Source organism: Zingiber officinale, chromosome 10A, assembly GCF_018446385.1.
Source record: "Zingiber officinale cultivar Zhangliang chromosome 10A, Zo_v1.1, whole genome shotgun sequence".
NCBI lineage: Eukaryota > Viridiplantae > Streptophyta > Magnoliopsida > Zingiberales > Zingiberaceae > Zingiber > Zingiber officinale.
The window spans coordinates 47,360,885-47,388,500 of record NC_056004.1 but is presented as its reverse complement, the minus strand read 5'-3'; the positions used below and the strand labels follow the sequence as shown (position 1 = coordinate 47,388,500).

The window sequence follows — 27,616 nt, the reverse complement described above, 5'->3', positions numbered from 1 at the left end:
GGCCCATACCGCTGGGCATAGGCACCCATGGTGAGGCGGCCGAATGTGGCACGGCCCGTACCACTGGCACGATTTCCCTTGGCAGAGAAGAGCTTCTCCCCGTATCACCTTTGCTCCATGTTTCACTCCAACCTTTGCTCCTGTCAACCAAAATACATTAAAGCGGTATCTAGGAGTAATAAAACATGAAAGCGAAGCATAGAATCAAGATATCACAAATCATGCATGCAAAAGTAGGTCAAATGTAGCGTGAAAACATGATGAAAACTCTTTATACTTCACACTTATCAAGTTCCCCATGTTGGAACCCCAAGGTGTTTTGATGTGATCAAACAAGTTAAGTTAGGTCCTGTTTTGTCTAACCCTTGTGTCTAAGTGTGCAGGAGCTTAGAAACACAGGAAGTCGAGCGGAAGACGGGGCTAGCGAGAAAGACGGCACGAGGAGAGAGCCGACGGGCTCGGTGCGTCCGAGGGACTAGGTGACCGCGGAAGAGTACACCGATGGACGAGAAGAATGTGTGCGTCGTTCGAGGGACGAGAAACCGGGAAGGAAGGCTGCTCAAGAAGAAGGCCGGAACTTGGATTTGGGTGAGCCCTATTCCGGATGGCCGAGATCACCCAAGCTAGCGGAGCCGGAGCGAACAAGACCTGGACCGAGACGAGCTGAACCGGAGACGAAAAAGTCAACTTCTGTTGACTTTAAGGCTCGGGGTGCCCGGAACCATTCCGGGCGCCCGGAGCAGCCCGTGGTGCCCGAAACCCTTCCGGGCGCCCGGGATGAAGTTTTTGACCAGATCGATTCTAACGCGATCTGAACGTTGGGGGATAAAGTTTTATCCCCCCAGGGCGCCTGGAACCCCTTCAGGGCGCCCCGACCAGTGCTATAAATATAGCACTGATCAGTACAGTTAATGTAACTCACTTGTAATCAACTTCAGTGTGCTTTACTTTTCTGTCTGTGCTTTCAACGCTATAAGAGGCTACTCCACCCAGAGGAGAATCAGATAGTGCGCCATCTTTGCCTTGGATTAGCAATCCCCTGATTGCAAACCAAGTAAACCCTCTGTGTCTGTTTAGATTCTGCTTAATTAGTCTCTTCTATTTTTACAAGTTCGATTAGTAGTTGAAAATCTGAGAAAGGTCAATTTTATTTTTTCAAGGCAATTCACCCCTCCCCTCTTGCCGGCCTCCAAAGGGACCAACAAGTGGTATCAGAGCGAGGCGCTTCAGGAGGACTAACTGCTGATCGAAGCAATGAGATGGCCAGACCAAGCATCATTCCATCAAAATTTGAGGGGAACTTCGCAGACTGGAAGCGACGTATGGAGGTATTCCTAAAAACTGATTTCAAAATTCATTTTATTATGAAGTATGGTTTTGTAGCTCCAATGAATCAAGATGGAGAAGAAAAAGAAGAGAGTCATTGGACAAAGAAGGAGCAGAATGAGTCTGTAGCGAACAGCCGTGCGGAATATCACCTGCTGAGCGTGTTGTCGCCTCAAGAGGTCAACCGCATCGGAAGCTATTCATCTGCTAAAGAACTCTGGGAGAAGTTCCTGGAACTCCACGAAGGCACGTCCGAAGCGAAGCTCGCTAGAAGAGACATCCTCCGGAACAAGCTGATGAACATCCGTCTGGAAAAAGGTGAGAAGGTAGCCAATCTACACGCGAAGGTAAAAAAACTAATTACTGGTCTCGAGAACCTCGGAGAAACGGTAACAAATCGGGACACTATACGCTACGCACTCAACGCATTTCCCAGAACTTCAGAATGGACATCAATCATCAACGCCTACTACATTTCGAAAGACCTGGATGTAAGTACTTTAGAAGAAATGTTCTCCAATCTTGAATTGCATGAAACTAGGTGTGCAGGAACAAAGGAATCAAGCCAGATGATCGCACTAAACGCAACCAAAAGGGATGAACCTGAGTCAGACTTAGAAGATGATCAGGAAGCATACATGGTAAGAAACTTTAAAAAAATTTTTAGATCTAATAAATTTAAAGAAATCCAGAATAAAAAGAATCCAAGAAATAGAAGAAGGATGCATTGCTACCAGTGTCAAAAGGAAGGACACCTAAAAGAAGATTGCCCAGAACTAAAGAAGGACAAAGGGAAGATTCTCAAGAAGCACAAGAACCTAAAAACTACTTGGGACGACACTTCTTCATCTGAGTCCGAGATTCAAGAATATACCGGGATAGCACCGATGGCAAGCTATGAAGGGCAAAGTACATCAGAACCCAGCATCGATGAAAGGGGAGCGACCTCAGATGAAAGTAGGGAAGTAGGGGGAGATTCAGGCTTCAAGTCTGATATGGTAAGTGAGGTATGCCTCTTACCTCCTGATCAACTTTACTTTGGTATTAAGGCAATGGCAAAATCCATGTATAAATTAGAAAATAAAAATACCAAATTAGAAAATGAAATTTTAGAAACAAAAAGAATTTTGGCAAAATTATGTCTTATAGAGGATTTTGAAAATTTGAAAATTGAAAATGAAAAACTAAAAGAAGAAATAGTAAGGCTGAAAAAGTCCAACGGTTCAAATGGTTCTGCTTTTAAAAATTATAGAGCACTAAACTGGTATTATAGGTTTCACCAAAATCAAATTAGAAAAATGTCAAAGGCCTATGTACCTAGAAAATATTTAATTAACCCTGTAGGTAGAAACCTCTATTGGGTTCCGAAAACATGTTTAACTTAAAATTTTAAATTAAACTTAGCATTTTTCAGCAAGAAAGTTAAACAGATAGTTTCTTTATGAGGCTTTGTCTAAGGAAGTGGTTGTTGCTCCAATAACCAAGAAGGCCTAGTGCCTCACCACGACCTGGAAGCCAAAATACTGAAATCAAATGTTTAATCAACTTTCTGGAAAAAGTATTAAAGTTAGAATTAAATAATACTTAAAAGTTGTTAAACATTTGTTTTGAAAATTTTGTTTAACTTATAAAATATTTCTATTGCAAATATGCTTTAAAGGGTTATTCAATTTATTTTATAAAATATTTTCAAAAATATTCAGTTTTAAAAAAAATTTACTTAGAAATTTTTTTTGGAAATTGCATTAGAAATTTTTTTTTACTTAGAAATTTTTTTTATAAAAAAAAAATTGTCTTAGAATTTTTTACTTATGGAAATTTTTTTAAGGAAATGTTGAAATAAGTTTCAAACTAATTTTAAGAAATTTTTTAACACTTATGATTTTTTTTCGAAAAATGTTTTACTTAAATTTTTTTTCTTCGAAAGAACTATTCTGAAAAGTGTCTTTACTTAGACATTTTTGCACAAACTTTTGAAAATGTTCTCAAATTAATAAAAAGAATTCTTGACTTATTTGCATATTTAAAAGGAGTGTTTCGGAAGAAATTTTTTTTACCTTAGACTTGTTAAAGGGAACCCCATTTTTTATGTGATCAAAGGGGGAGAAGTATGTTAAGTCTAGGGGGAGGTACATTTTAAAAATCTTTAAACTTATTTGCAAATTAACTGTTTTTATTGCATTTGTTTACCCTAGCTTAACTTGGGTTGCTCACATCATAAAGGAGGAGATTGTTGGAACCCCAAGGTGTTTTGATGTGATCAAGCAAGTTAAGTTATGTCTTGTTTTGTCTAACCCTTGTGTCTAAGTGTGCAGGAGCTTAGGAACACAGGAAGTCTAGCGGAAGACGCGGCTAGCGAGAAGGACGGCACGGGGAGAGAACCGACGGGCTCGGTGCTTCCGAGGGATGAGGTGACCGCGGAAGAGTACACCGGTGGACGAGAAGAACGTGCGCGGCGTTCGAGGGACGAGAAATCGGGAAGGAAAACTGCTCGAGGAGAAGGCCGGAACTTGGGTTCGAGTGAGCCCTATACCGGATGACCGAGATCACCCAAGCTAGCGGAGCCAGAACGAACAAGACCCGGACCAAGACGAGCTGAACCGGAGACAAAAAAGTCAACTTCTGTTGACTTTAAGGCTCGGGGCGCCCGGAACCATTCCGGGCGCCTGGAGCAGCCCGGGGTGCCCGAAACCCTTTCGGGCGCCCGGGATGAAGTTTTTGACCAGATCGATTCTAACGTGATCTGAACGTTGGGGGATAAAGTTTTATCCCCCCAGGGCACCCAGAACCCCTTCGGGGCGCCCTGACCAGTGCTATAAATATAGCACTGATCTGCATAGTTAATGCAACTCACTTGTAATCAACTTCTGTGTGCTTTACTTTTCTGTCTGTGCTTTCAACGCTGTAAGAGGCTACTCCGCCCAGAAGAGAATCAGATAGTGAGTCATCTTTGCCTTGGATTAGCAATCCCCTAATTGCAAATCAAGTAAACCCTCTGTGTCTGTTTAGATTCTGTTTAATTAGTCTCTTCTATTTTTACAAGTTCGATTAGTAGTTGAAACTCTGAGAAAGGTCAGTTTTATTTTTTCAGGGCAATTCACCCTTCCCCTCTTGCCGGCCTCCAAAGGGACCAACACCCCAGACTAAACCTTTACTTGTCTTCAAGCAAATACAATATAGAAAGCATGTGAATAACACTATCCTAACTTCAATGAAATCATCTAATCCTATCCAGTAGTATCGTCTTAAAGCAAGGGTACTCAATTCATTTTACCAATCCTACAAGCTAGTTAAGTGCACAGTGCATGGTTTGTCCCTAGGGTCTTGAATTCCTACTTAATCAAGTGGTCATTCAATATGTTCCCAAAGTTTCCAGCATTAGGCACACCTTCCATACATGAGGTTCTTCCACTCTTCCCAACACAAGTCTCAAAGGTATACTCAGTATTGAGAGGAATGGATAAATACTTTTCCAGTAATCTAACTTCAAAGGAACATATAATCATTTACACCCATGATAATTATTTTTTTATCCCATTATTGCTCTTTTCATTTTTTTTTCACTCAAATATTTTATTGCATCTCAAATATTTTCTTTTTTTTCTTTTTTTTTTCTCTCACTTGGGATTTTGATTTTTCCAAATAAGTTATCACAAATAGAGTATGATCCAATAACTAAAATATGGGGAAAGGGTCACTTATGATCACTATGGTACTAGTCTAACAAAAATGAATCATGACTATGTAGTACTAAATTAATCTTTTGGGAACAAATCAAAAGTGAAGTGTAATTGTCAAACTGTCAAGTATGCATATGGTGAAACAAAAATTAACTCAACATTGCTTCTATAAAATTTTACTACTAGATAGGGAAACATGAATCATCAAAAATGAGAAAATGCAATCCACATGATAGCAATGATACTACACACATCAAAATATTGCTTAATGGACAAAGCGTGCATAGGTGCTTCTATTCGAATCCAAAACATCGACAAGAACTAAACTAACAATCCAAAATATATGCATTCCCCCAGATTTAATTTTTTTTTATTATCTTAAAGAAATCATAATTACAATTTGGAGGAAGTTTAGAGTGAGAGAGTTACCAAGTGATGCATGCCAAACATTTGAGTCATTCATATGTTGAAGACACCCCTCTATATGGTATTCACATTCTTTCTCAACTTTGAATCCTAAAAAGGAAATCAAACAAGAAAAATCAAGTAGGGGGTTAGGGTTAAAACTATGAAACAAGAGAAAAATATAAACAAAAATAAGAAACTTAGATTGCCTCCCAAGAAGCGCTTGTTTACGGCCATAAGCTCAACCCCTTATCAAGTTCATCTAAATCTCATCCTTGGAGGAGTGAGATATTTCATAATCCTCTTGTTAAGGATTCTTAGCCTTGCATTTGTCTTGAATCTTGCATGTGGAGTAGCAAGGTACTTGCTGGCTCCAGGTCTTAGGGCACCATCCTTGAATATGACCATCTTTAAATGGTTCCTATGAAATCATCCATGTGGTTACTATGAAAAATATTGATTAATGGCTTTAGATATATCAAATGAAATTTTACTTATATCAATTATCAAAGTGAGTAAATCATCAAATATGGTTTCATGTGTGGTTAGACTTGGTTCTAGCTTCGGTGGGTGAGTGACTAAAAGAGGTGATTCTTGGGGCTTGGTCTCCACTACACAAGTCTCTACACTTTGATCATCAAAAAATTCTAATCATGCAACATCCATAGTGTCCAATGGTTGTGTGACCTAAAGAAGTGATTGTTGGAACCCCAAGGTTGTTTTGGTGTGATCAACAAGTTAAGTTAGGTCCTGTGTGTTTTAACCTTGTGTCTAAGTGTGCAGGAGCTTAGGAACACAGGTACTCGAGCGGAAGACACAGCTAGCGAGAAGGACAGCACGCGGTATGTCTGAGGGATGAGGTGTTGTGGAAGAGTACACTGGCGGATGAGAAGGAAGCGTGCGGTGGTTCCGAGGGATGAAAGTCGGAGCGGAAGATTGCTCGGGGAGCAAGAGACGCAGCTAGCGAGAAGGTCGGCACAGGGTGTGACCGAGGGACGAAGACTGCGGATGAGTACACTGGTGGACGAGAAGGAAACACGCGACGATTCCGAGGGACGAGAAGCCGGAGCGGAAGGCTGCTCTAGAAGATCGGAAGTTGGGTTCGGGTGAGCCCTATTCCGGATGACAGAGATCACCCAAGCGAGCGGATCCGGAGCAGAAGACCCGGACCGAGGTGGGACTGAACCAGCGAAGAGGTCCCGGACAAAAAGTCAACCGATGTTGACTTTTTTGCTCCGGGGCGCCCGGAATGGCTCTAGGCGCCCGGACCTGGAATTTGACCAGATCGAGTCAAAACTCGATCTGAATGTTGGGGATAAAGTTTTATCCCCTCCAGGGCGCCCGGAACCCTTCCAGGCGCCCCAACCAAGGCTATAAATATAGCCTTGGTCCAGAAGCTTTTGAACGAACTCATAACTTGTAATTCCAACACTTGTGCGCTTCTAGTTGTAGTTGAGCTTCTATTTTCTGTGCCTAAATGCTGTAAGAGGCTTCTCCGCCTGAAGGAGATTTTAGTGCTTCAACTTCCTTGGATTAACAACCACATTGGTTGTGACCAAGTAAACACTCGTGCCTCTTCCTTTATGTTTTATTTCTTTTATATTCTTTTGCAAGTGTTAGCTTAAAGAGTTCGAGGAAGGGTTGTTTGTTTTTATTTTACAGGGTTATCCAACAACGCCCTCCTAATTGGCAGCAACGGTCCTACAAGTGGTATCAGAGCCGATACGCCTCAGAAGGACTAACCGCCGTCTGAAGCAACAAAACGATGGCCGGAGCTAGCGACTATCCACCAGCATTCGAGGGGGAGTTCTCTTTATGGAAGCAACAAATGGAGGTATATCTAAACTCTGATTCTGGTATTTTTTTTTCAATAATGAAAGTTGGTTATGAAGCACTGAAGAACACAAATGGAGAAGAAATCGAGATACGCCTCTGGACCGAGAAGCAACGTGACGAGTCTATGGCAAACGCTCGGGCAGAGTTTCACATTCTAAGCGCAATACCAAATGAAGATTTCGACAGAGTCGGAGAATACAAAAGCGCGAAAGAACTTTGGGAAAAGTTCTTGAAACTCTACGAAGAACAAGTCGAGGCTGAATCCAACACCGATCCGTCATCTGAAGAGTCTGAAACCGAGATAAGTGTTGCAATAGCCCCAACATCCGAAGTACATCTCGAGGACACAGAAAACCCTTCTTCACTGAGCATCGATGAAGGGGAAGAATCTTCGGAAGAAAGCAATTCAACAGGGGGAGAACCAATAGCCGACGAGGTAAGTAAGGTATGGCCTCTACCTTCTGAACAATTGATTAAAACAATCAAAAAATTGCCTGAAGATTTTTTCGAATCAGAAATTGAATCATCAAAAGAGTTTTTCGGATTAGAAAATCAACTGCCGAACACTTCTTGCAAATTAGAAATATTATCGAAATAATTTTTCGAATTACAAAATGTTTTGACGAAAGATTCTTGCAAACTAGAAATATTATCGAAAGAGTTTCTCGAATTGCAAAAAGTTTTGACGAAAGATTCTTGCGAATTACAAATTATTTTGTCAAAAGAATTTTACAAATCAGAAATATTGTCAAAATATTCTTGCAAGTTACAAAATATTTTGTCGAATGAATCTTGCAAATTAGAAAAATTGTCAAACGAATTTTTACCAATTATTTTGTCAATACAATTTTTTGCATGTTTAATATTTGTTGCCTTAAATCTGAAAAATTGTGATTTAAGAAGTTATGATATATTAAAATGGAAATTTAAAACTTTCTAATAAAAGCATTAGAATAAAATATATAAATAAATAAATGCATAGAAAATTTCTTTTAATGTTATCAATTTTCTTAAATTTTCTTGTATAAAGTTTTGGGCTTAGAAAGATTTTTTTTTGCAAAAACTTAGAAATTTTTCAAAAGTCATTTTTGACTTAGAAATTTTTCCTTGACTTGGAAATATTTTCCAGAAAATCATTGAAATAGATTTTTATAATTTTTCTAAGTGTCAACCCCTAGATTTATCTTGCAAACCCAATTTTTATGTGATCAAAGGGAGAGAAGAAAAAGTACAAGTCTAGGGGGAGGTAGAAATTGAAAATTGGAATTTTTTTAAATTTAATTTTTCTATCTTGTTGCACGTTATTGCAATATAAATTATTTAATTTTCATGTCTATTTTGACCTTAGCTTAACTTGGGTTGATCACATCAAAAAGGGGGAGATTGTTGGAACCCCAAGGTTGTTTTGGTGTGATCAACAAGTTAAGTTAGGTCCTGTGTGTTTTAACCTTGTGTCTAAGTGTGCAGGAGCTTAGGAACACAGGTACCTGAGCGGAAGACGCAGCTAGCGAGAAGGACGGCACGCGGTGCGTCCGAGGGACGAGGTGCTGCGGAAGAGTACACCGGCGGACGAGGAAGCGTGCGGTAGTTCCGAGGGATGAAAGTCAGAGCGGAAGATTGCTCGGGGAGCAAGAGATGCAGCTAGTGAGAAGGTCGGCATGGGGTACGACCGAGGGACGAAGACTGCGGATGAGTACGCTGGTGGACGAGAAGGAAACACGCGGCGATTCCGAGGGACGAGAAGTCAGAGCGGAAGGCTACTTGAGAAGACTGGAAGTTGGGTTCGGGTGAACCCTATTCCGGATGACAGAGATCACCCAAGCGAGCGGATCCGGAGCAGAAGACCCGGACCGAGGCGGGACTGAACCATAGAAGAGGTCCCGAACAAAAAGTCAGCCACTGTTGACATTTTGCTCCGGGGCGCCCGGAATGGCTTCGGGCGCCCGAACCTGGAATTTGACCAGATCGAGTCAAAACTCGATCTAAACGTTAGGGATAAAGTCTTATCCCCTCCAAGGCGCCCGGAACCCTTCTAGGCACCCCGACCAAGGCTATAAATATAGCCTTGGTCCAAAAGCTTTTGAACGAACTCATAACTTGTAATTTCAATGCTTGTGCGCTTCTAGTTGTAATTGAGCTTCTATTTTCTGTGCCTAAACGTTGTAAAAGGCTTCTCCGCCTGAAGGAGTTTTTAGTGCTTCAACTTCCTTGGATTAACAATCATATTGGTTGTGACCAAGTAAACACTCGTGCCTCTTCCTTTATGTTTTATTTCTTTTATATTCTTATGCAAGTGTTAGCTTAAAGAGTTCAAGGAAGGGTTGCTTGTTTTTATTTGACAGGGCTATCCAACAACCCCCTCCTAGCTGGCCGCAACGGTCCTACAGTGATTCTTAGGGCATTGCTTCCACAGTACAAGTCTCTACACTTCCATCCACAACATCATCATAGGTAGGATAGAATATATCAAGATTAACATCAATAATAGGAGTACTAACAATATCGGTATACACAACTAAATCTTTTTCTTCAAGTGCTATCTTCTTGACTTCATTGCTTTATTTTAAGTTGTAATAAAATTTTCAAACTTGATTTGTAAGTTACAAGACCTATTGCAATTATCGGTTGTATGTCTTGTTGTTTCACACACCTCACAATATAATTGTTGTTACAACCAATCATTATAGTCAAGGAGAACACCTTATTTTTCTCCACCTACTATATATGCAGGGTCAACTAGTAGTGGGCAATCGTCAATGACATGCTATGTTGCACAACAATTCTCACAACAATAAGGAGAAAAATTCACATTATTAAATTGATTAAACCATTGATTATGAGCATCCATTTTGCTTTATTAGATAAAGACAAGAACATGCAACAAAATAGAACAAAGAAAAGAAATCTAGATTAACCATAATATTATCCAACTAATATTGATTGGCATCGTTCCCTATAATGATGCCAAAAACTTGATGTGTGGCAAGTCCATAAGTGCACAGGGATATTGTCAAGTAATAAAAAATATCATGAATCAAATACTAGTTAGAATTGTAAAATAGGTTATCTAGACAATCAAGGGTTTGTGTATGTCACTAGAGCAAGGAAAGAAACTAGAGTTGAGAGAGAGAGAGAGAGATGTAGAGAAGATCACAGAAAGAAGGCAGAGAAATCATAGCAGAAATCAGTTAGATCATAGAGAGAAGGCAGTAAGATCCCAATGAAAGGACAGAGATGATCACGGAGAGAAGATAGAGTGATCAAAGTAGGAATCGGTGAGTGATCTAGATCAGAAGACAGAGAGATCACAGAAGGAAGGCAGAGTGATCTAAATCAGAAGGCAAAGAGATCGTAGAAGGAAGACAGAGAGACCTAGATTAGAAAGCAGAGAGATCACAGGAAGAGGTAGTGGTAAAGGCAATTCTAGGACTTCGATTTCACCCAACTGATCGTAAACATCTAATCTATGTTTCGTTTTCTATCCTCAATAAATACTTATATTGTAGACTATCCTATGATATCCGATATGAAATTTTGCTTCTACAACAACGTATCAACCCTAATCATTATCTAATTTTAGAAGGATCGTAATTAGTGATTGAAACCTAGGGGGACCTTGTAACAAGATCTCTCAATCTCTAATTAACCACATTTCCTACTGCGTGACAGTGAATCATTGTCTACTTTCGAAAGGATCGTAACTAGTGATCGAAACCTAGGGTGACCCTGTCACAAGATCCCTCAACCTCTAATTAACCACATTTCCTACTGCGTGACAACAAATTAGATTTGATCTATTAAGCTCTATGACGACTAGGGTTCCTCGCGGCATACTGGGTTGCCACTATAAAAAAATTGCTAAAAAATAATATCACAAAGATAACAATTTTAAAAGAAACTGTTATGATTTTGATAAAGTATAATGATTTTTGATAAAAATCATTATCTTTGAAGGTATATATAACGTAAAAGATAATGATTTTAGATTATCCATTATCATTGAAAGTAATTTTTTTAATCAACAATGTAGTTTATAACGATTTTTCAAAACTATTATTTTTAAGTATTTTTTTATCTTAATAATAGTTGGAACAATGATCCAATGGATCGTTATCAATGATAATATTTTCATAATGCTTAAAATAATGATACATAAATTATTATTATTATAATAATAATAAGACGGTGGTTATAAACTGTTATAAATAAAAGTATAACTATTATATTTTTCCGTTTTAAAACTCACATAAAAAATTAGGACATAAACTGTTATTAATATTTTCCCTCTAGCTTCGTCTTCTCCGTTTAATCTTCATGGTTCTCTCTCTAGGAAGAGATCTTATCCTCTCTCTAGGAAGCATGTTTGGGGGAATCAGATTTTTGTTTCACCAATTCTCTATCAACCTATTTCGTTGGTGAGTGATGCTTTCAAAATCAATCTTCCTCTAGTAGAAGGTTAATAGACTCTCTCCTCGCCATGTTCCTATCTATTTTGGTCAGAGTTGGAAGAGATTTCATTGCATCTTTATAAACCAACGCATATGTAGTGTTTTCCCCACGCGAGAGGTTTCCGCTGGCCCATTGGTTTCGTTTCGATCTTTTGCCTTTTTGTCTTGCCGTCGGAATGGCTAATTTAGATCGGAGAATATCAGAAAATGGCTTTTTTTATCTCGATCTAAAGGATTATTGGGTTCCCGCCGCGGGCATTGACCGTGCCTTCGGTGATTGGAGGGCGCCTTCCTCGATGCGCCGCCATGATCCCATCGATTACCTCGTTGGATGGTGCTTCTTGCTTCCATCGCCTCAGACCAATCGACAAATGAAGTCGGTGCGGCAATCTGACTCAGTGATAAAGTCTCATCCTGTCGTTGTGGTTTCATGGATATCCTTCTCATTTCCTGTCTCTACTCGTCCGCAATATCTCTCCCTTTTCTTTCCTTCGACCTTAGGGATTTCTCCAATACTCTGCGATCTTTTCCTGTGTTGGTCGTCATCGCCGATATCTGTTGGGGATTTGTTTGATCCGGCCTAGTATCTTTTCAGACTGAGATAACAGATGATCTTTGTCAATTTTCGCTTGTCTCTAAGAAAGATGCCATCTTTATGGTTGTTTCAGTTTCTTTCTTTTTCAGATCTGTCCAATGCCTCTCCTTGCTATTGTTTAACTTATACGATCAACAGGCTTCTGCCTTCCGCTTAATTTCAAACCTTTGTTGTTTTTTTTCCAATTCACTGTAGCTGCTCTATCAGACTGCTAGGCACCTTTTAGCATCAAAATCTAGTTCATGTTTTGCTTTTTGAGTCTAAACCAAACAATGACTTTATGCAAGGAGAGGTTTATTGCAGCTTCTAGATAAATAAGCTTTTGCATATTGGAACTATGGATATGCTTTACTTCACAGTTACTTCATTAATATGATTATTTTTGGCTTGTCCATACTAGAGCCAAGTGAGAAATTATGGAATTATCATTTGTTCATGATAGAGATGAGATGTACTTTTGGCAAACCCAATCAGGATCTTTAGGACACTTTTTGGATCCTCTCAGTCAACGCAATCGTGATGAGACTTGGAAGAATACTGTGAATATGTAAGCTTTATTAGGAAAATGTTATGAATATTTATTATAATTTTTCCTTGTATATTAGATGCACTAAAATTGTATAATCTCTTATGAATATATGAAGGGCCTTGAAACTGTTTAACATAGAGAATGACAAGCACGAGAAGAAACAATCTTTGTGGGAAATAGTCAAGGTATATTGTTGTTTCCTTGTTGAATTGGAAGTCATGTAAATTTATTGTGCTGCAAAAGATTAGTGATATTGGCCTTTTTAGCAAATGTGGAGCTATAGACTTAGATTAAGGTTTTGACATTTGATCCAGATGTCTTCCTTTTGCTTTAAAAAAGATGTTTAGTGTTCATATTGACAATTGTTTACCTACTTTATGGTCACAAATGTTAAGGCATTATTTTGTGGATAAACCATACGTTGTATATATGAATATATGATAAGTTACCATTGTAGTGCAAAAGAGTATTCAAGTTATTTAAGATTAACCATTTTTGTTTGAGTAACCTTTATGCTTGTGTAGCATTTAAATTTGTTCAAGTCAACTTTCTTAATTCATATTTACTACTTTGTCTGATAGTTTTTGTTTATGTTGATATTGAATCTTTTCAGGGATCATTGTCAAGTAAAATCAATGCCTTGGGTGGAGGATCTGACATGAGACATATGTATGTTTTATAAAACGTTATTAACTCTTACATTTAACTAATTGTTACATTGCTTGTTTGCCTAGAGAGAAATGAAAATAGAAAATACAATAGGTGATTGAAAAAGTTAACAACAATTCCAAGATGAATGATTGTAAAAAAAATTAACAACAATTCCAAGAGATGAACTTGGTGAGGACTGCCCAAATGTGGCTAAATGCTAATCGAACTAAAACCATGAGCATGTGCAAAATATACAAGCAAGACATCAAATTGAGTTATCTTTGACATACTGTTTAGAGGACAGTAATTTATCCACTTACTAAATTTAGTAACATACTAAATTCTAGTCATTTTTTTGTTGCATTCTGTAAGTGGATAAATTATTGTCTTCTAAACAATGCTTTCCTTTTTTTACTATGTTTCTAACTATTTCCCTCTTCAACCCTACATTCGTATCGTTCAAGAATTACTAGTTACAGATTATTAAGGTCAATGAAGTCTTGCTAAAGAGGTCATAATACTTGTGGATAAGACTCACAGTTTTACCTAGAGGTGTAAATGATCCAAGCCGCTCGTGAGCTATTCGAAGCTCGATTCGATAAAAGCTCATTTGAGCTCGTTTAATGAGGCTCGTTAAGATAAACAAACCAAGCTCAAGCTTCACAATATTCGGCTCGTTAGCTCGTGAACATGTTCGTTAAGCTCATAAATCAATTTTTAAATAAAAAAAAATAATAGTTTTGATATTGAATTTATAGATTTTACACTCTACTTATGAAAAACATAGACAAATATATTAAATTTATTTATTAGAATAAAATTATAAATTTTAACAAGAATATTATAATTTTTTTAAATATATAATTTAATTTTTAATGAATATTTAAATTTATAATTTATATATATTAAGTTCGTTTAGGCTTGATAAAAGCTCGAATAAGCTCGTGAGGCATAAATATATTCGTTAAATAAAGCTTGAGTTCGGCTCGATTATAAACGAGCCAAACTCAAACATCCAAGAGTTCGGCTTGGCTCGGCTCGGCTCGATTACACCCCTACTTTTCCCATGGAAGAACAATCATGATGAAGTTCTGAATGATGTTGATAAATGGGGACATTCTAATTTTAGTTTGCAATTAAGAAATGTGAGTGATGAAAGAGAAAATTCCAGTAGTGTAGCTCCTCACGAGTTATGGAATTAAGTTCTCTCATTATCTCGAGTATCATTTTAGTAGGTTAATCATCAATTTCAAATGTCAATTATAGTCGAATGGTGCAGCATCTACATTTCATTTCCTATTCATCACTTCCCTGCTGAGGACAAATTACAAAACAGGGTCTTATATCTGCAAAATCAAATGCAAACTTATTCTCTCTGGATTTTGGATTATGTTTTTTACTGTAAGACCTGTTTTGCTCTTTATTTTGGGTTTTTTTTTTGGAAGGTATGATACCTTTTGTGGCTATTCTCTTGATGTGGTGAAGATGATGACCAAGAAAAATCTCACTCAGGAGGTATTTCTATCTTCCCTTTCGCATTGTAATCGTTTTCAAAATTCTTACATAGATTTCTCTATTTGCTAAACAAGTTGATGGATGCTAGGACCATTTCCATTGATTATTGTGTCTATTTTTTGTTGCTTAGGTTTGGCGACTTCAAGTGGCTTTGGGAGAACAAACTGAAATGTCAAAGTATACTCAAAAGGAGTATCAAATACTTCAAAATGTTCTACCCTTCCTACTCCATGATCTGTTATTTAACTGGAAATAACACAGGAAATAGTGCACTTTAAATATCACATAATTTTTTCATTCTCAAACTATTTATGGATAGAAAAGATATCTACTGAAAGATGCACAAGAAAAAATATATAGGAAGTATGTAAAGCATGTAAAGAGTTGATAAAATTTCAAGTCAGTTGTAGAAAGATGTAGAGCATGTATCTATTTCTCTAGTAACTAGATTTTATTGATGTTTAACTTGTTGTAGGAGAAGGTTCATTGTAGGATTTGCTTCAAGGAGGAGAATTGTGTTGTCCTCCTTCCCTGTCGGCACCACATACTCTGCAAGTAAGTTGCACAAAAGAGTCTCAATCTTCTTCAACAGTATCTACTAATCAAATCTTTTATATTCAGGTCCTAATACATTTATTGAAACTCTTGGAGAGCGGATGTTTAAGCCATATTTGTCAACCATCCTTCAAGGGAATTCAAAGTAGGTAATATTTTCTTTTAAAATTACATTCTTATGTAAGGAAAAGTGACATTCATTTGCAAGCTAAGTAGCCTAGTGGTATATGAGTTGAAGCAGATGAAATGCTTTCGTTAACTAATGGTACTGGAATCTTTTTCTAGGATTGTTACCATCACACCAATTGATTCAGTGTTAACTGCAGCCAAGAAGATGCTTGAGTTCAAAATAAGTTTGGCAGTCATGACAATTGAAAATAACATATGGAAATTTATGAAGTATGTTGAGAGTGGATGGAATGCATACAAGACCACATATCTGATGAATAGAAAATTTAGGTATTCATAACTCTTTGGTTAAGTGTTGTAAGCTACAAGTGTTTTGGTTATTCATAACTCTTTTGGTTTAGGGAGCCTTCTTTTTGCAACTAGTTCGTTCATCACATGTGTAGATGTGTAGTTTAAACCATATTTTTTGCGCTGAATATTAAAATGCATATATGATATATATATATTGTTGGTGCAGCGGGGACCGGCAAGAGGAGGGGTGAATTGCCTGCGATAAATATTATACCCTCCTCAAAGCTTTTCAACTCTTAAAATAAAGCAACAATATGAAATTAACAGCAGAAATAAAAGGAGACAGAAATTAACCTGGTTACAACCAAGAGGGTTGTTAATCCAGGGCAGTAAGAAAAGCGCAGTAAGAAAACTCCTTCTCTGAAGGCGGAGAAGCCTTTTACACTTTGACAGCACAGTAGTTGCTAAGAGAATGAGAGTACAAGAGTTGCTATTTCGTTCGTGTTCGTTGTGCTGAATAGCTACCCGAGACCTCCTTTATATAGGGGTTCTAGAGCTTATCACATAACCTGAACCTTTGGGATCAGGTTTGACTCAAGAGGGATCGGTCGACCGATCCCCAGGTTCGGTCGACCGAACCTACTGTACCTGCCCAGTCTTCCGTCCAGGTGCAGTCTCTGAGGATCGAGCTTTGGTTCGGTCGACCGATCCTTATGTTCGGTCGACCGATCGGCCAACGGTCTCCAGCTGAGTTGGCCCGATCAATTTGCTCGACTAAGTCTCTGGATTAACTTTGGTTCGGTCGACCGATCAGCTTTACCAACGGTCAGCTTTTGACGTGGCATTGGCGGTTGGCTTCTGATTAAGAGGGGTTCGGTCGACCGAACCATTGACAAGTCAACTTCCAGTTGACTTGCTCTGGTTCAGCTTCTTTGGGTGATTTGGGCCATCCGGAATAGGGCTCACCCGAACCCAGTTCCCGCCCTTCTCCTCGAGCAGTCTTCCGTCCCGGCTTTACGTCCCTCGAACACCGCGCATGTTCTTCACACCCACCGGGTGTACTCTTCTGCAGCTCTCTCGTCCTTCGGACGCACCGAGCCGTCCTTCTCGCTAGCTGCGTCTTCCGCTCGACTTCCTGCGCTCCTAAGCTCCTGCACACTTAGACACAGGGATCAAACACAAAGCAGGATCTAACCTAAGCTTGGTTGATCACATCAAAACTACCACGGGGTTCAACATATATTCACTATGATTAACTTTTAGTCTTTTATCACTTCTTTTGTAGCTGATACAAGATCCTTGGTCCAACAAGCGAGGAATGAAGCAGCATAATTTGGTTTCAAATGGGGATATGAGATGCCTTGTCCAAATGGTATAAACATGCTCTCCCTAGTGGACTTGTATGGTGTTAATCATTGTACATTACCGGTTTATGCATGTAAACAAATGCACTAATTTTGTCCAATTAAACTTGCTTAAAGACTATATTAGATTTTTCCATTTCATGTTATCTGCTAGACACCCAATTCCGAACTCGTATCAATTTGAAGGTTCTAACACCCAGTTTTTGAAATATTATTGTTAGAATATTGTGATTGCTAGCTCTTTTTCTTGCCTGTTTGTTATTTCAATATTTTCTGTCATAGGTTAATGCTTAGTTTCTATAGAGAACTAAATGCGATAGTTTTATGTAACTGTCAAGATTAGGAAAATTGACTTTCTATTCTTGCCTCATAGTGGAATTTACTATCAAGACATTGATATTTGATCAATCAAAGTGTGTTATGAAGATCTTTTCTTGTTAAACAATGGCTGGTCCATTTTGACTTCTACTAGATTTAGATTTCATGAGACCTTCCATTCAGAATTTGATCTTGTGACTTGTGCTATATTGACCATAATTCAACTATCTGAACTTCTAGTGGGTAGAAGGTCAATAGCATGTTCATTAAGCATTTTATAAAAACTACCTTTGCATTCTGAAGACACTTTTTCCTTCTCTTTTAGTAGCTTAATATTTTATTTGACATGAATGTCCAGGGTAACAGATAAATCACATATAGATACCCAGCATGCCTATATGAGGTCTCTCAAAATATGTTAGATTCTTGTTGATATCTTTAAGATTATGAAATTCCTAGAAGAATGGAAGTCGGTGGAGCCTTCTTCTTGATTTAAAGGGGTAGTCCGGTGCACGAAGCTCCCGTCATGCGGGGTCCCGGGAAAGAATCCATTGTACGCAGTCTTACCCTGCTTTTTGCAAGAGGTTGTTTCCAGGATTCGAACCCGTGACCTTTTGGTCACATGATAATAATTTTACCGTTGCGCCAAGGCTCCCCTTTTTTTTGATTTAAATTGCCTAAAAAAAATTACAACTATGTTTTGGTGAGTTTTCTTTCCTGCTAAACCATTTTCTATGAAGAAAGCATGATAAGCTTCAACCATTTATCATCTTAGTTTATGTATTTTGACTTTTATGAAGAGCATTTCTATATTAGTTATTAAATACTTAATTGCTTGAGTCTCTGTGTCCATCTTGCAGGTTTAATTTCTCAACCATGTTTTTTCCTATAGTAAGTAATAATTGATGTTGATCAGATAGATTTAGTTTTCTTTTCTTTGCTATGATTTTTTTTTTCTTATTCATTTGGCATATGTGTACGAGAGAACACAGTGAGCACCCTCGGACAGCAATGTATTGACTGTGTGCCTCTTTGTAGTCCTAATTATCAACTCGAGCTAAACGGCTAGCTTAACATCGATTCTCACGGTTCAACAGCTCTCCTCGGGGATTACAGGGCTTGACAGTTTCATCTCCTCTACAGAGCCTATCAACTACCAAGAGGGGATGTTTGCGAGGAATTATATGAGTGAAGAGCTCAACATTCACGAATCGAGGCTTGTGCCATTGAAGTCACCTGAACAGTAGGTTAAGGCTCTTAAGCTTGAACCTAACCCTCTGTTTGGGAGGAGGTGAGTAAAGGGGAGGAAAAGGTAAACATGGATAAAATGAATTTTTACCCTTGTTTGGGAGAGAGTGAGCTATGAAGGGGAAGGGGAGAGAAGCGTAAAGCTTCCCCTTGCATGCTCGGGAATAAACGAAATTCCTTACCCCCCAAATTGGGGTGTAAGGAAGGGTAAAGAGAAATTATTACAATTATATCCTTATTTATTTTTTCACATGCAGATTTATTAAAAAAATAAGAGGATATTTTTGTAAATTTGTATATTTAACTTTCATTCCATCCCTTTCCTCTCACATAAACTTTCCCTCTCTTCCAAACAAGGGCAAGATAAATATATTACTTTCCCTTCCTTTCCCTCCCTTCCCCTTCCATCCCCTTCCATTAATGAACCTTACCTCACCCCATCCAAACAGAGGCTAAAGGTGGGGGTGTAGCAGCCATAGTAGATGAGGTTCCATTGTCGAGATCTTCGTATCCGCTTACCGTCAGTTCAGGGTCATCGGCCAAGAGTTCACCAAAAATGGATGGGCCAGGGGATTTGTAAGTATCTTAATCAAACAACTAATAATGTAGTCACAACTGTAGTATATATGTTTATAAAGAGTGATCATTTTAAAATAGGATAATATGAGTTTATACTTATAACTTGTATATATATTTTCTATAATTTTTGATATTGTTGAATGATGTATATTAAAAACACACACTGTTAAATTATTGTATAGTCAGTAGTTTATTGTTCTTCAATGTGTGTTGAAAAATGACGATGGTTAAAAATATAATGGTTAAAATGATAATTTTCAATACAAACGATGACGGTTAAAAATCATTGTTTAAGATCCAAAAAATCATGATAATTGATGCGGTGAGAAAAATAGGGCGTTCAAAGACAACAATTATAACTCGTCTTTGCACTTAAAACAAAACGGTTAAAATTTGTTATGAAATACCCAAAAAAAAATTGTTATAAATTGACGCGTTAAGAAAGATAGGGACGCTCAAAGATAATGGTTAAAAATCATTGTCTTTTACTTGAAATACAACGATGAAAAATCATTGTCGTTTTAAGAAAATAATCATTGTCTTTTCACTTGAAACACAAAGGTAAAAAATCATTGTATTTCAAGTGAAAATATAATAATTTTTAATCGTTATCTTTGAGTATCCCTATCTTTCTCAATTCGTTAATTTATGATGATTTTTTTTATCTTTAACAATAGTTTTTAAATGTTGTCTTTTAGTATTTTTGTTGTAATGTGCACTTTCGTATCTAACTCTCCGCGTCTCAATTTTTTACTAGTCAGAGGGTCGGGTTCTCCTTTCAGTTCTTCCCCAAATCCTCGTGGGATACGAATCTCGTTCTTTTGGCATTGAAATCATGTTAATATGGTAGATTTGGACCATAAATAAACGCACATTTTATCAAACAAGAAACATGCAAACATATAAATTAAATAAAAAAATATTCACATATTAAAAGGGATACTCCCTACATCCTAGAATCAAGAGAACTATTCCATTGCAAGGAAATTACAAACCAAAGACACTAATAAAAGCATTCATACATATCAAAACAAAGATTAAAGATAGAGATATGCTTAGGGAGAAGATTCACGGTGTCTTTGGAGTGGTTCCCTTGCATCGGAGGTGGATGGATTGCGGGAGCTGATGAAGGGTTTCCCCTAGAGGGGGAAACCCTCTCCAAGGAGGAGGACGAAGTCCTCGGTCCCAAATTCCTAATTCAATCAGACGAATCCTCTTATATTGGTGTTGAAGATGGTTGCTTGACACGAGTCATGCCACTAGGCACGGGCGCTCGTGTTGGGCGTTGAGGAGCAGATCTCGGGGGCAACAGCCTGTGTCGTTGGGTACGAGCACCCATGGCGAGGAGGCCGAACGTGGTATGGCCCATGTCGCTGGTCACGATCACCTATGGGAAGGTAGACGAACGTGGCACGACCCATGCCTCTAGGCATGGACGGATCGTGGTAGGGAAGCAGAGCCGGGCACGGGCCGTGGGGAGTGGCATGGCCGCCCCTAGCATGGCTCTAAAACGGACACGACTCGTGTCGTGAGGCACGGGCGCCCGTGGCAGAGTAGGGCTTCTCCCTTTATTATCTTTGGTCCCTGTTTCATTCCGACCTTCACTCCTATTAACCAAAATACACGAGAACGGTATCTAGAAGTAATAAAATATAACAATGAAATATAGAATCAAAGATATCATGAATCATGCATAGAAAAATAGATCGAATGTAATATGAAAATATGATAAAAATCTTACAGACGATACACTTATCAGATATGTGATTTAGATATTTAAAATTTTTTCCTACATTTGCAATGAGTAAAATTAGTTTCATAGTAAACAGGCCTGGCTGAAGGCATAGGCCAATAAGGCCTATGCCTAGGGCCTCAATTTAATTGGGGCCCATTAATATTAGATTTTTAAAAATATATTTAATAATTACAATTTAATTTTAATTAAAAGTGAGACGTTTAATTTCAAGATTGCTTCGATTTCTGTGCAGGCGTGCATAGTAATTATTAATGTACCACCGCCGCATTTTTTTTTTTGTTGCTGTGCACATTGCAACCCGCTTCGATTTCCATGCAGCATGCACTGTACAGCCTGCAGCCACCTATTCAAATTTCAAACTTCAATTAATTATCTAAACTGTACCGCCTGCAGCCACCAAACTTCGGTCTGCTCATATAATTCTATATAAAATCACTACAGAACGTTTTTAGAACTCGTACTCTCAAGTCTCATCCTGCTCATATTTTCATCCTTTAACTTTCATCCTCTATAATCTGTATTTTCTGTCTCTCATCATCTCGACGGTGATTCAATACTGAATACAACAAAACACCCTTCGCATTCCTTAATCGTCAGGTAATATTTTTTTAATTTTTATTTCATTCTTGAAATGTTCTTTATTGTTCTGTATGAATAATAAATTATTGATGTCTTGATGAAATGGATCCAAATATGAAATATGGTTGGAAAAATAGATTATTAGCAGTTGTATGAAAAAAAATTTCTCATTTTTCTTCTCTCGCAAACAAATTACTATTTATGCACTTATCTCATTTATTATATATTTGTTAAGTATAATTTATTATAAAATATAAACTGCTTAAATTAACCGATTCAAATCAAATTTAATATTTTATATTTTTTATTATTTTTGTGCAGGTATTAAAACTACACGGCGTAAATCAGATTTTATTGTTCATTTAATTCTAAGTAATTTTATTTTGATAAAATAATAGAGATTTATATTTTCTTTTCTAATATTATTTTAATATAAATATGTCTATGAAAAAATATGATTCTGGATATATGAAAAGTATGAAAAAAAAAATAGAAGAATTTATTCAATCTCAAAAAGGCGCACTCGATATATTTATTATTAATAATCAAAATCAAAATTCAGAAAATAATATAATTGAAAATTTAAATGAAAAACTAATTGAATTTTCACCGGAAGATAATACTTTAGGACAAAAAGAAATCTATCAAGAACTTTCTAATGATCACACAACAAATTCATCAAATATTAATATTAATATTAATGAAGAAAATAATTATAATTTAGAAGAAGAAAAAGATGACTTAATAAATCATGAAAATAATTTTTTTAATAATATTGATGAAACTATTATTCAAAGTATATATGATCCAGCACAATGGAAAAATATAAATACAAATTTAATAGATTTATTAGTTGAAAAGGGTCCAATTAGATAAATTAATATTTCTTTTCCAAATGATGAAAATTCTAGACATTTTTCTATGATTCATTACATTCGAAAATTACCCAATGGAGAAAAACATGATAGAAAATGGTTAATATATATTCAAAAGAATTAGATAAAGTATTTTGTTTTTGTTGTAAATTATTTAGTCAAAAATCAATTACAATTTAATTAGCAAAGGAAGGGTGTCGTGATTGGAAAAATCTTAGTGCCAAGCTTAAAAGTCATGAAACAAGCAGTGAACATATTATAAATATGAATATTTGGTTTGATATTGAAATGAGATTGCTTAAAAATAAAACCATTGATCAAAATTTACAAGAAAAAATAAATAAGGAAAAAGAACATTGGAAAAATGTATTAATAAGAATTATTGCTATAGTTAAAAATCTAGCAAAAAATAATTTGGCATTCCGTGGCACAAATGAGAAAATTTATCAAGATAACAATGGAAATTTTTTAGGTTTAATTGAAATGATAGCAGAATTTGATCCTATAATACAAGAACACCTTAAACGTATTCAAAATGATAAAATTCATAATCATTATCTTGGTCATAATATACAAAATGAGTTAATAAATATATTAGGAAAAGAAGTAAATAATATTATAATTAAAAAAATAAAAGAAGCAAAATACTTTTCAGTTATACTTGACTGTACTCCTGATGTAAGTCATCAAGAACAAATGTCTCTTATATTAAGATGTGTAGATATTTCAACAAGTCCAATCAAAATAGAAGAATATTTTGTAGAATTTTTAAAAGTAGATGATACATCAGGAAAAGGTCTTTTTGATACGCTTATTAATATAATAAAGAAAATTGAACTGGATGTGAATGACATAAGAGGACAAGGATATGATAATGGAGCTAATATGAAAGGTAAACAACAAGGTGTACAAAAGAGATTGTTAGATATAAATTCTAGGGCTTTTTATACACCATGTGGTTGTCATAGTCTTAATTTAGTACTATGTGATATGGCTAATTCTTGTCCTAGTGCTATAACATTTTTTGGTGTGATACAACGTATTTACTCATTATTTTCTTCTTCTACAAAAAGATGGAAAATTTTACAAGACCATGTTTCTAATTTAACTCTTAAACCATTATCACAAACACGTTGGGAAAGTCATCTTGAAAGCGTTAAAACAATAAAATATCAAGCTCCACAGATAAAAGAAGCTTTATATAAACTTGCAGAAATTAGTGATGATCCTAAAACAAAAAGTGAAGCAAATTCTTTAGCAATATATGTGATCCTGTCCGAATCGCCGAACCAAGGGACGCTGGGCACGTGACGCTCTCCTAGTCGATGGCACAGGCCTCCGAAGCTCCGGCGATCCTGCACAGAAGTCGGGCCGGGAAGGGGTTCCCGGCGGCGACCCTCCGACGCTCAAGTCAGGTAAGTAGTGGAAAAAAGAGCTCCCAAGCTTGTAGAATGCGTACCTCCGGCGAAGTCTACGGTTCTTTATATAGGGCGATGAAAAAGCTCCTACACGCCTATCGAGGCGCGTGCGTATCCGCAGCCCATGCCTCGGTGTATGCCTGTCAGAAAACTTACCTGACGCCATACTGCAACAGTCCCATCGCGCCTTCGATGGGACAACAAGACACCCCGTTGTCAGACTAGGAGTATGGCTTAGTCATGTGACTTGACGGTTATCAGGAGATGTTCCTGTTCTCCTTTACCGCCGGCCGGGACGTACGTCCGGCCGGCTGGATGGAGAACATCGTCCGGACGGCCTTCATCCCCTGCGCCGGCCGGACGACACACCCCTCACATCTCGCCTGTCGCTTGTGCTGAGATGCCGGGGAGACTTCCAGGCGAGTGACTTCCTCTCGGCTCTGAGACATTGTTTCATTGAGCGTCGGAACCCCAACCCGGTCAGGGCGCCTTTTACTACCGAATGTCCATTGGTCGGCCGATCGGCCTTATCCATTTCTTCCAAGTCCGGTCGGCTCACCCTTCTCCGGCGGGCTACTTGGCCATTTGACCTCCACGTGGCGTTGACCCCTCGTTAGGGGGTCCCGGACTCTTACCACCGGATCACTTGCCTTCCCCTCGAGTCTAGTCGAAGGAGGCGAAGTCCGACTGACTGGACTGCCGATCTGATAGAACAACGATAATTGCATTGGGTCGCTCGGCCAGGTCTAATGATGCTCGCCCGTTCGGCGATATCTGGTCCGTGCCTTGTGGTCTCTTGGACTCCATGTCCTATACTCTCCCCTACTATTCATCACGTGCACTGCGCACGGTAAGGGGAGCTCATTAAATGCGGCCAGTATCCAGCTGGCACGTGGCGATCATGCGTTTGTCAGAGTATGGTGGTGGCGTCACTTCCGATGGGACAGCCGCCGTTTGAAATGGACGGCTGGATGATGACCTCGTTATCGACGACCTGGATCGGACGGTGGAGGTTGCTCCCGGGCGGCGATATAAAGCCCGCGACTCCGTTTCCGCCGCCTTGTTGCTTCATCTTCCTCCGGCGCTCCTCTGCTCATTTTTTTTCTCCGGCGACCTCGCCCCTCAATTCTTCGGCAACCCCCAGGCCCCCGTCGATCATCTTTCTTGCTCGTAAGACCCTCCTTCTCGTTCCCAACGTTTTCTTCTTTCTGTTAATCGTTTCCTTCAGTCGGTTTTCCTCCATTCCTTGCTTGAACCTTCCCTTTTGGTCCCGTATCCTTGTCTGTCGACCATGACTAGCACCTCGCAGCCGACCGGCGGTGCTCCGGGTCGTTGGTATTCGAACATGGAAAGCCGGTTCGACGAGGAGGACGCCTTGCGCCTCACTCGAGCCTATGACCTGCCGATCGACCACCAAATAGTGTTAGCCACACCGGCCGATCGCCCTCACGATCCGCCGCCCGGCACTGTTCTTTTCTTCCGAGACCAATTTCTGGTCGAACTGCATTTTCCACCCCACAAGTTTTTCTTAGAAGTTTGCAATTATTTTTGCATTCCGCTCGGCCAGGTAGTTCCCAACTCTATTAGGCTGCTGAGCGGAGTGATAGTTTTATTCAAACTGAACGACATCCCCTTAGAACCAAAAATTTTCCACTACTTTTTTTATCCCAAGCAAGCCGAGTGGGGCACCTTTGTTTTCCAGTCTAGGATAGGCTTTGTCCTTTTTGATAATATGCCGAGCTCCAACAAACATTGGAAGGAGCATTTTTTCTATATACGTTTTCCCGAGCGGCCAACTTTTCGCACCAAGTGGCAGACGGCGATGCCATCGCAACCAGAGCTCGGCAAATTTAGAGGTGACGCGGCCTACCTTCAGGCAGCCGAACGGCTAGTTGGCCAGCGCTATCATATTGACAAGCTACTCCTCCCGGGAGTAATGCACATATTCGGCTTGTCCTCTACCACAGCCAATCTGCCCTGCAGCATGAGTAAGTTTCCTTATCTTCCCATTTATTTTTTTCTAACTGATTTATTTTTTGCTCCTGCAGCTGAAGTCATGTGGCGCGCCAAAGCTACCGAGAAGCTCAAATTGAAGGCCGCTCAGATTGAGGCGGTGACGAACAAGGAGGCCGCTGAACGGGGCCTTGCTCCAACTGATCCGGCCGGCGAAGAAGGTGAGGGGACACCAACTGTCCCCGAAGCCTCAGACGCCCCTGCCTCTCACGATGAGGCCGCGGGCGACATAGAACCTCCTACCGAAGCCGAGGTGGAGGGCCGTTCGGCCGATGATGTGCCGCTACGCGCTCGGAAACGCCGACGACCGGAATCCGCATCTGCCTCGACTACACTTGATGAGCCACAGCCCGAGCGGGGCGCGGATGCACCGGTGCTGTCCGGGACGGTTTCCCTCGAGAGTACTCCGACCCCTCATGGTTCTCCGAGGGCCAGCTCTGAGGTGCCGCCGTCCAGCCCTTCAAGAACTTTGTGCCGTATCAGGCGCTTGGGCGAGCTTCCCTCCTCATCCACCGGTGGGCCGTCCGGTAAGGCCGACGCTTCCAAGAGCGAGCCGAGCGGGCAGAATTTAATTAAAACCGTTCTGCGCCTTCCTTCGGAGGCGTACATGGCTGCTGCTGATCGGCCTGTGGTCCCCGAGCAGCAGATTACCTTGACAGGCCCTCTGGCCCAAGCTTGGGTGGACGCTCGGCGTCGAATAGCCAAGATGACTCCCGGGCAGCTCGGCGACAGCAATCTACAACAGGCCACCGGGGTATGCTCTGTTTCTTTGTTTACGTATTTAAATTATGTTTTTAACCTGTCCGCATTTGCTAGCAGAACTGGGTGGAGCAGATCGCCATTAGCGATCGATTGGCCGAACTGGAGGACGAGTTGAAAAAACAAAAAGCTGCGGGGGGTGCCGGGCCGTCGACGGCCGCTCTGGAGAAGGCCAAAAAACTACTGGATGCCGAACAAAAAAGGGCTTCCGATCTGGCGAGCAAGGTCGTTCGGCTTGAAACGATGATCAAGTAACGAGATAAGGAGATCAAAATGGCGACCACTCGGAAGCAACAGGCCATCAATGATATGGACCACATGAAGGTGGAGATCAGGGGGCTGGAACAACGCATCAAAGACTTGGGCGCCCTGCTAGCCACCGAGAAGGAGAGCCGCTTGGCCGATCTCCAAAGATTTGATGGAGATTTGAAGGATCTTCAGGCCGCCAGCGACGCTGGCCACGTCGCGCTCAAAGAATATCAAGAGGGGGAGTCGGCTCGCTCCGAAGAAGGGAGGAAGGAGTTCCTCCGCTCGGAAGACTTCGGAGAGAAGTTTACCGACAAGATATCCCTCACTTTCGAGGAGGCGATCAAGGCGGCGGTGGGCTATCTGAAGACCAAAGGCCACTTGCCTGCCGAGCTGACCATCCCCCCCCCCCCGTGGACCTCGTGAGCGTGATGGACGCCATCCCCGACGCTCTTTTTGATTTTGATGTGTGAGGAGCGTTTTTATGAACTTTTTTGTATT

At 39.4% G+C, this 27,616-nt stretch overlaps 1 protein-coding gene across 7 annotated transcripts; it reads left to right on the top strand.

Moving 5' to 3' along the window:
- The first annotated feature begins 11,538 nt into the window (after positions 1–11,538).
- On the top strand, positions 11,539–17,405 carry LOC122026212. 7 transcript variants are annotated; one of them, XR_006124066.1, is made up of 9 exons: positions 11,539–11,662; positions 12,733–12,837; positions 12,935–13,004; positions 13,433–13,488; positions 14,916–14,985; positions 15,116–15,196; positions 15,461–15,540; positions 15,607–15,685; positions 17,246–17,405. XR_006124066.1 is itself a non-coding variant. In XM_042584868.1 (9 exons), the coding sequence occupies exons 2-9, from the start codon at positions 12,740–12,742 to the stop codon at positions 17,247–17,249; spliced, it is 504 nt and encodes a 167-aa protein (XP_042440802.1). In that variant the 5' UTR covers positions 11,539–11,662; positions 12,733–12,739; the 3' UTR covers positions 17,250–17,403. The 7 variants fall into 7 exon arrangements, 4 of the variants coding, with proteins under 4 accessions (XP_042440802.1, XP_042440799.1, XP_042440800.1 ...); XR_006124067.1 differs by lacking the exon at positions 17,246–17,405 and adding an exon at positions 15,826–15,883; XR_006124068.1 differs by lacking the exon at positions 17,246–17,405 and adding an exon at positions 15,826–15,877 and having other exon boundaries at positions 15,607–15,689.
- The last annotated feature ends 10,211 nt before the right edge of the window (positions 17,406–27,616 follow it).

Coding starts and splice junctions, on each gene's coding strand:
- LOC122026212 (XM_042584865.1), top strand. CDS start 12,740: ATGTACTTTTGGCAAACCCAATCAGGATCTTTAGGACACTTTTTGGAT. Junction 12,838..12,934: donor TGGAAGAATACTGTGAATAT/GTAAGCTTTATT, acceptor GAATATATGAAG/GGCCTTGAAACTGTTTAACA. Junction 15,541..15,606: donor CGGCACCACATACTCTGCAA/GTAAGTTGCACA, acceptor TTTTATATTCAG/GTCCTAATACATTTATTGAA.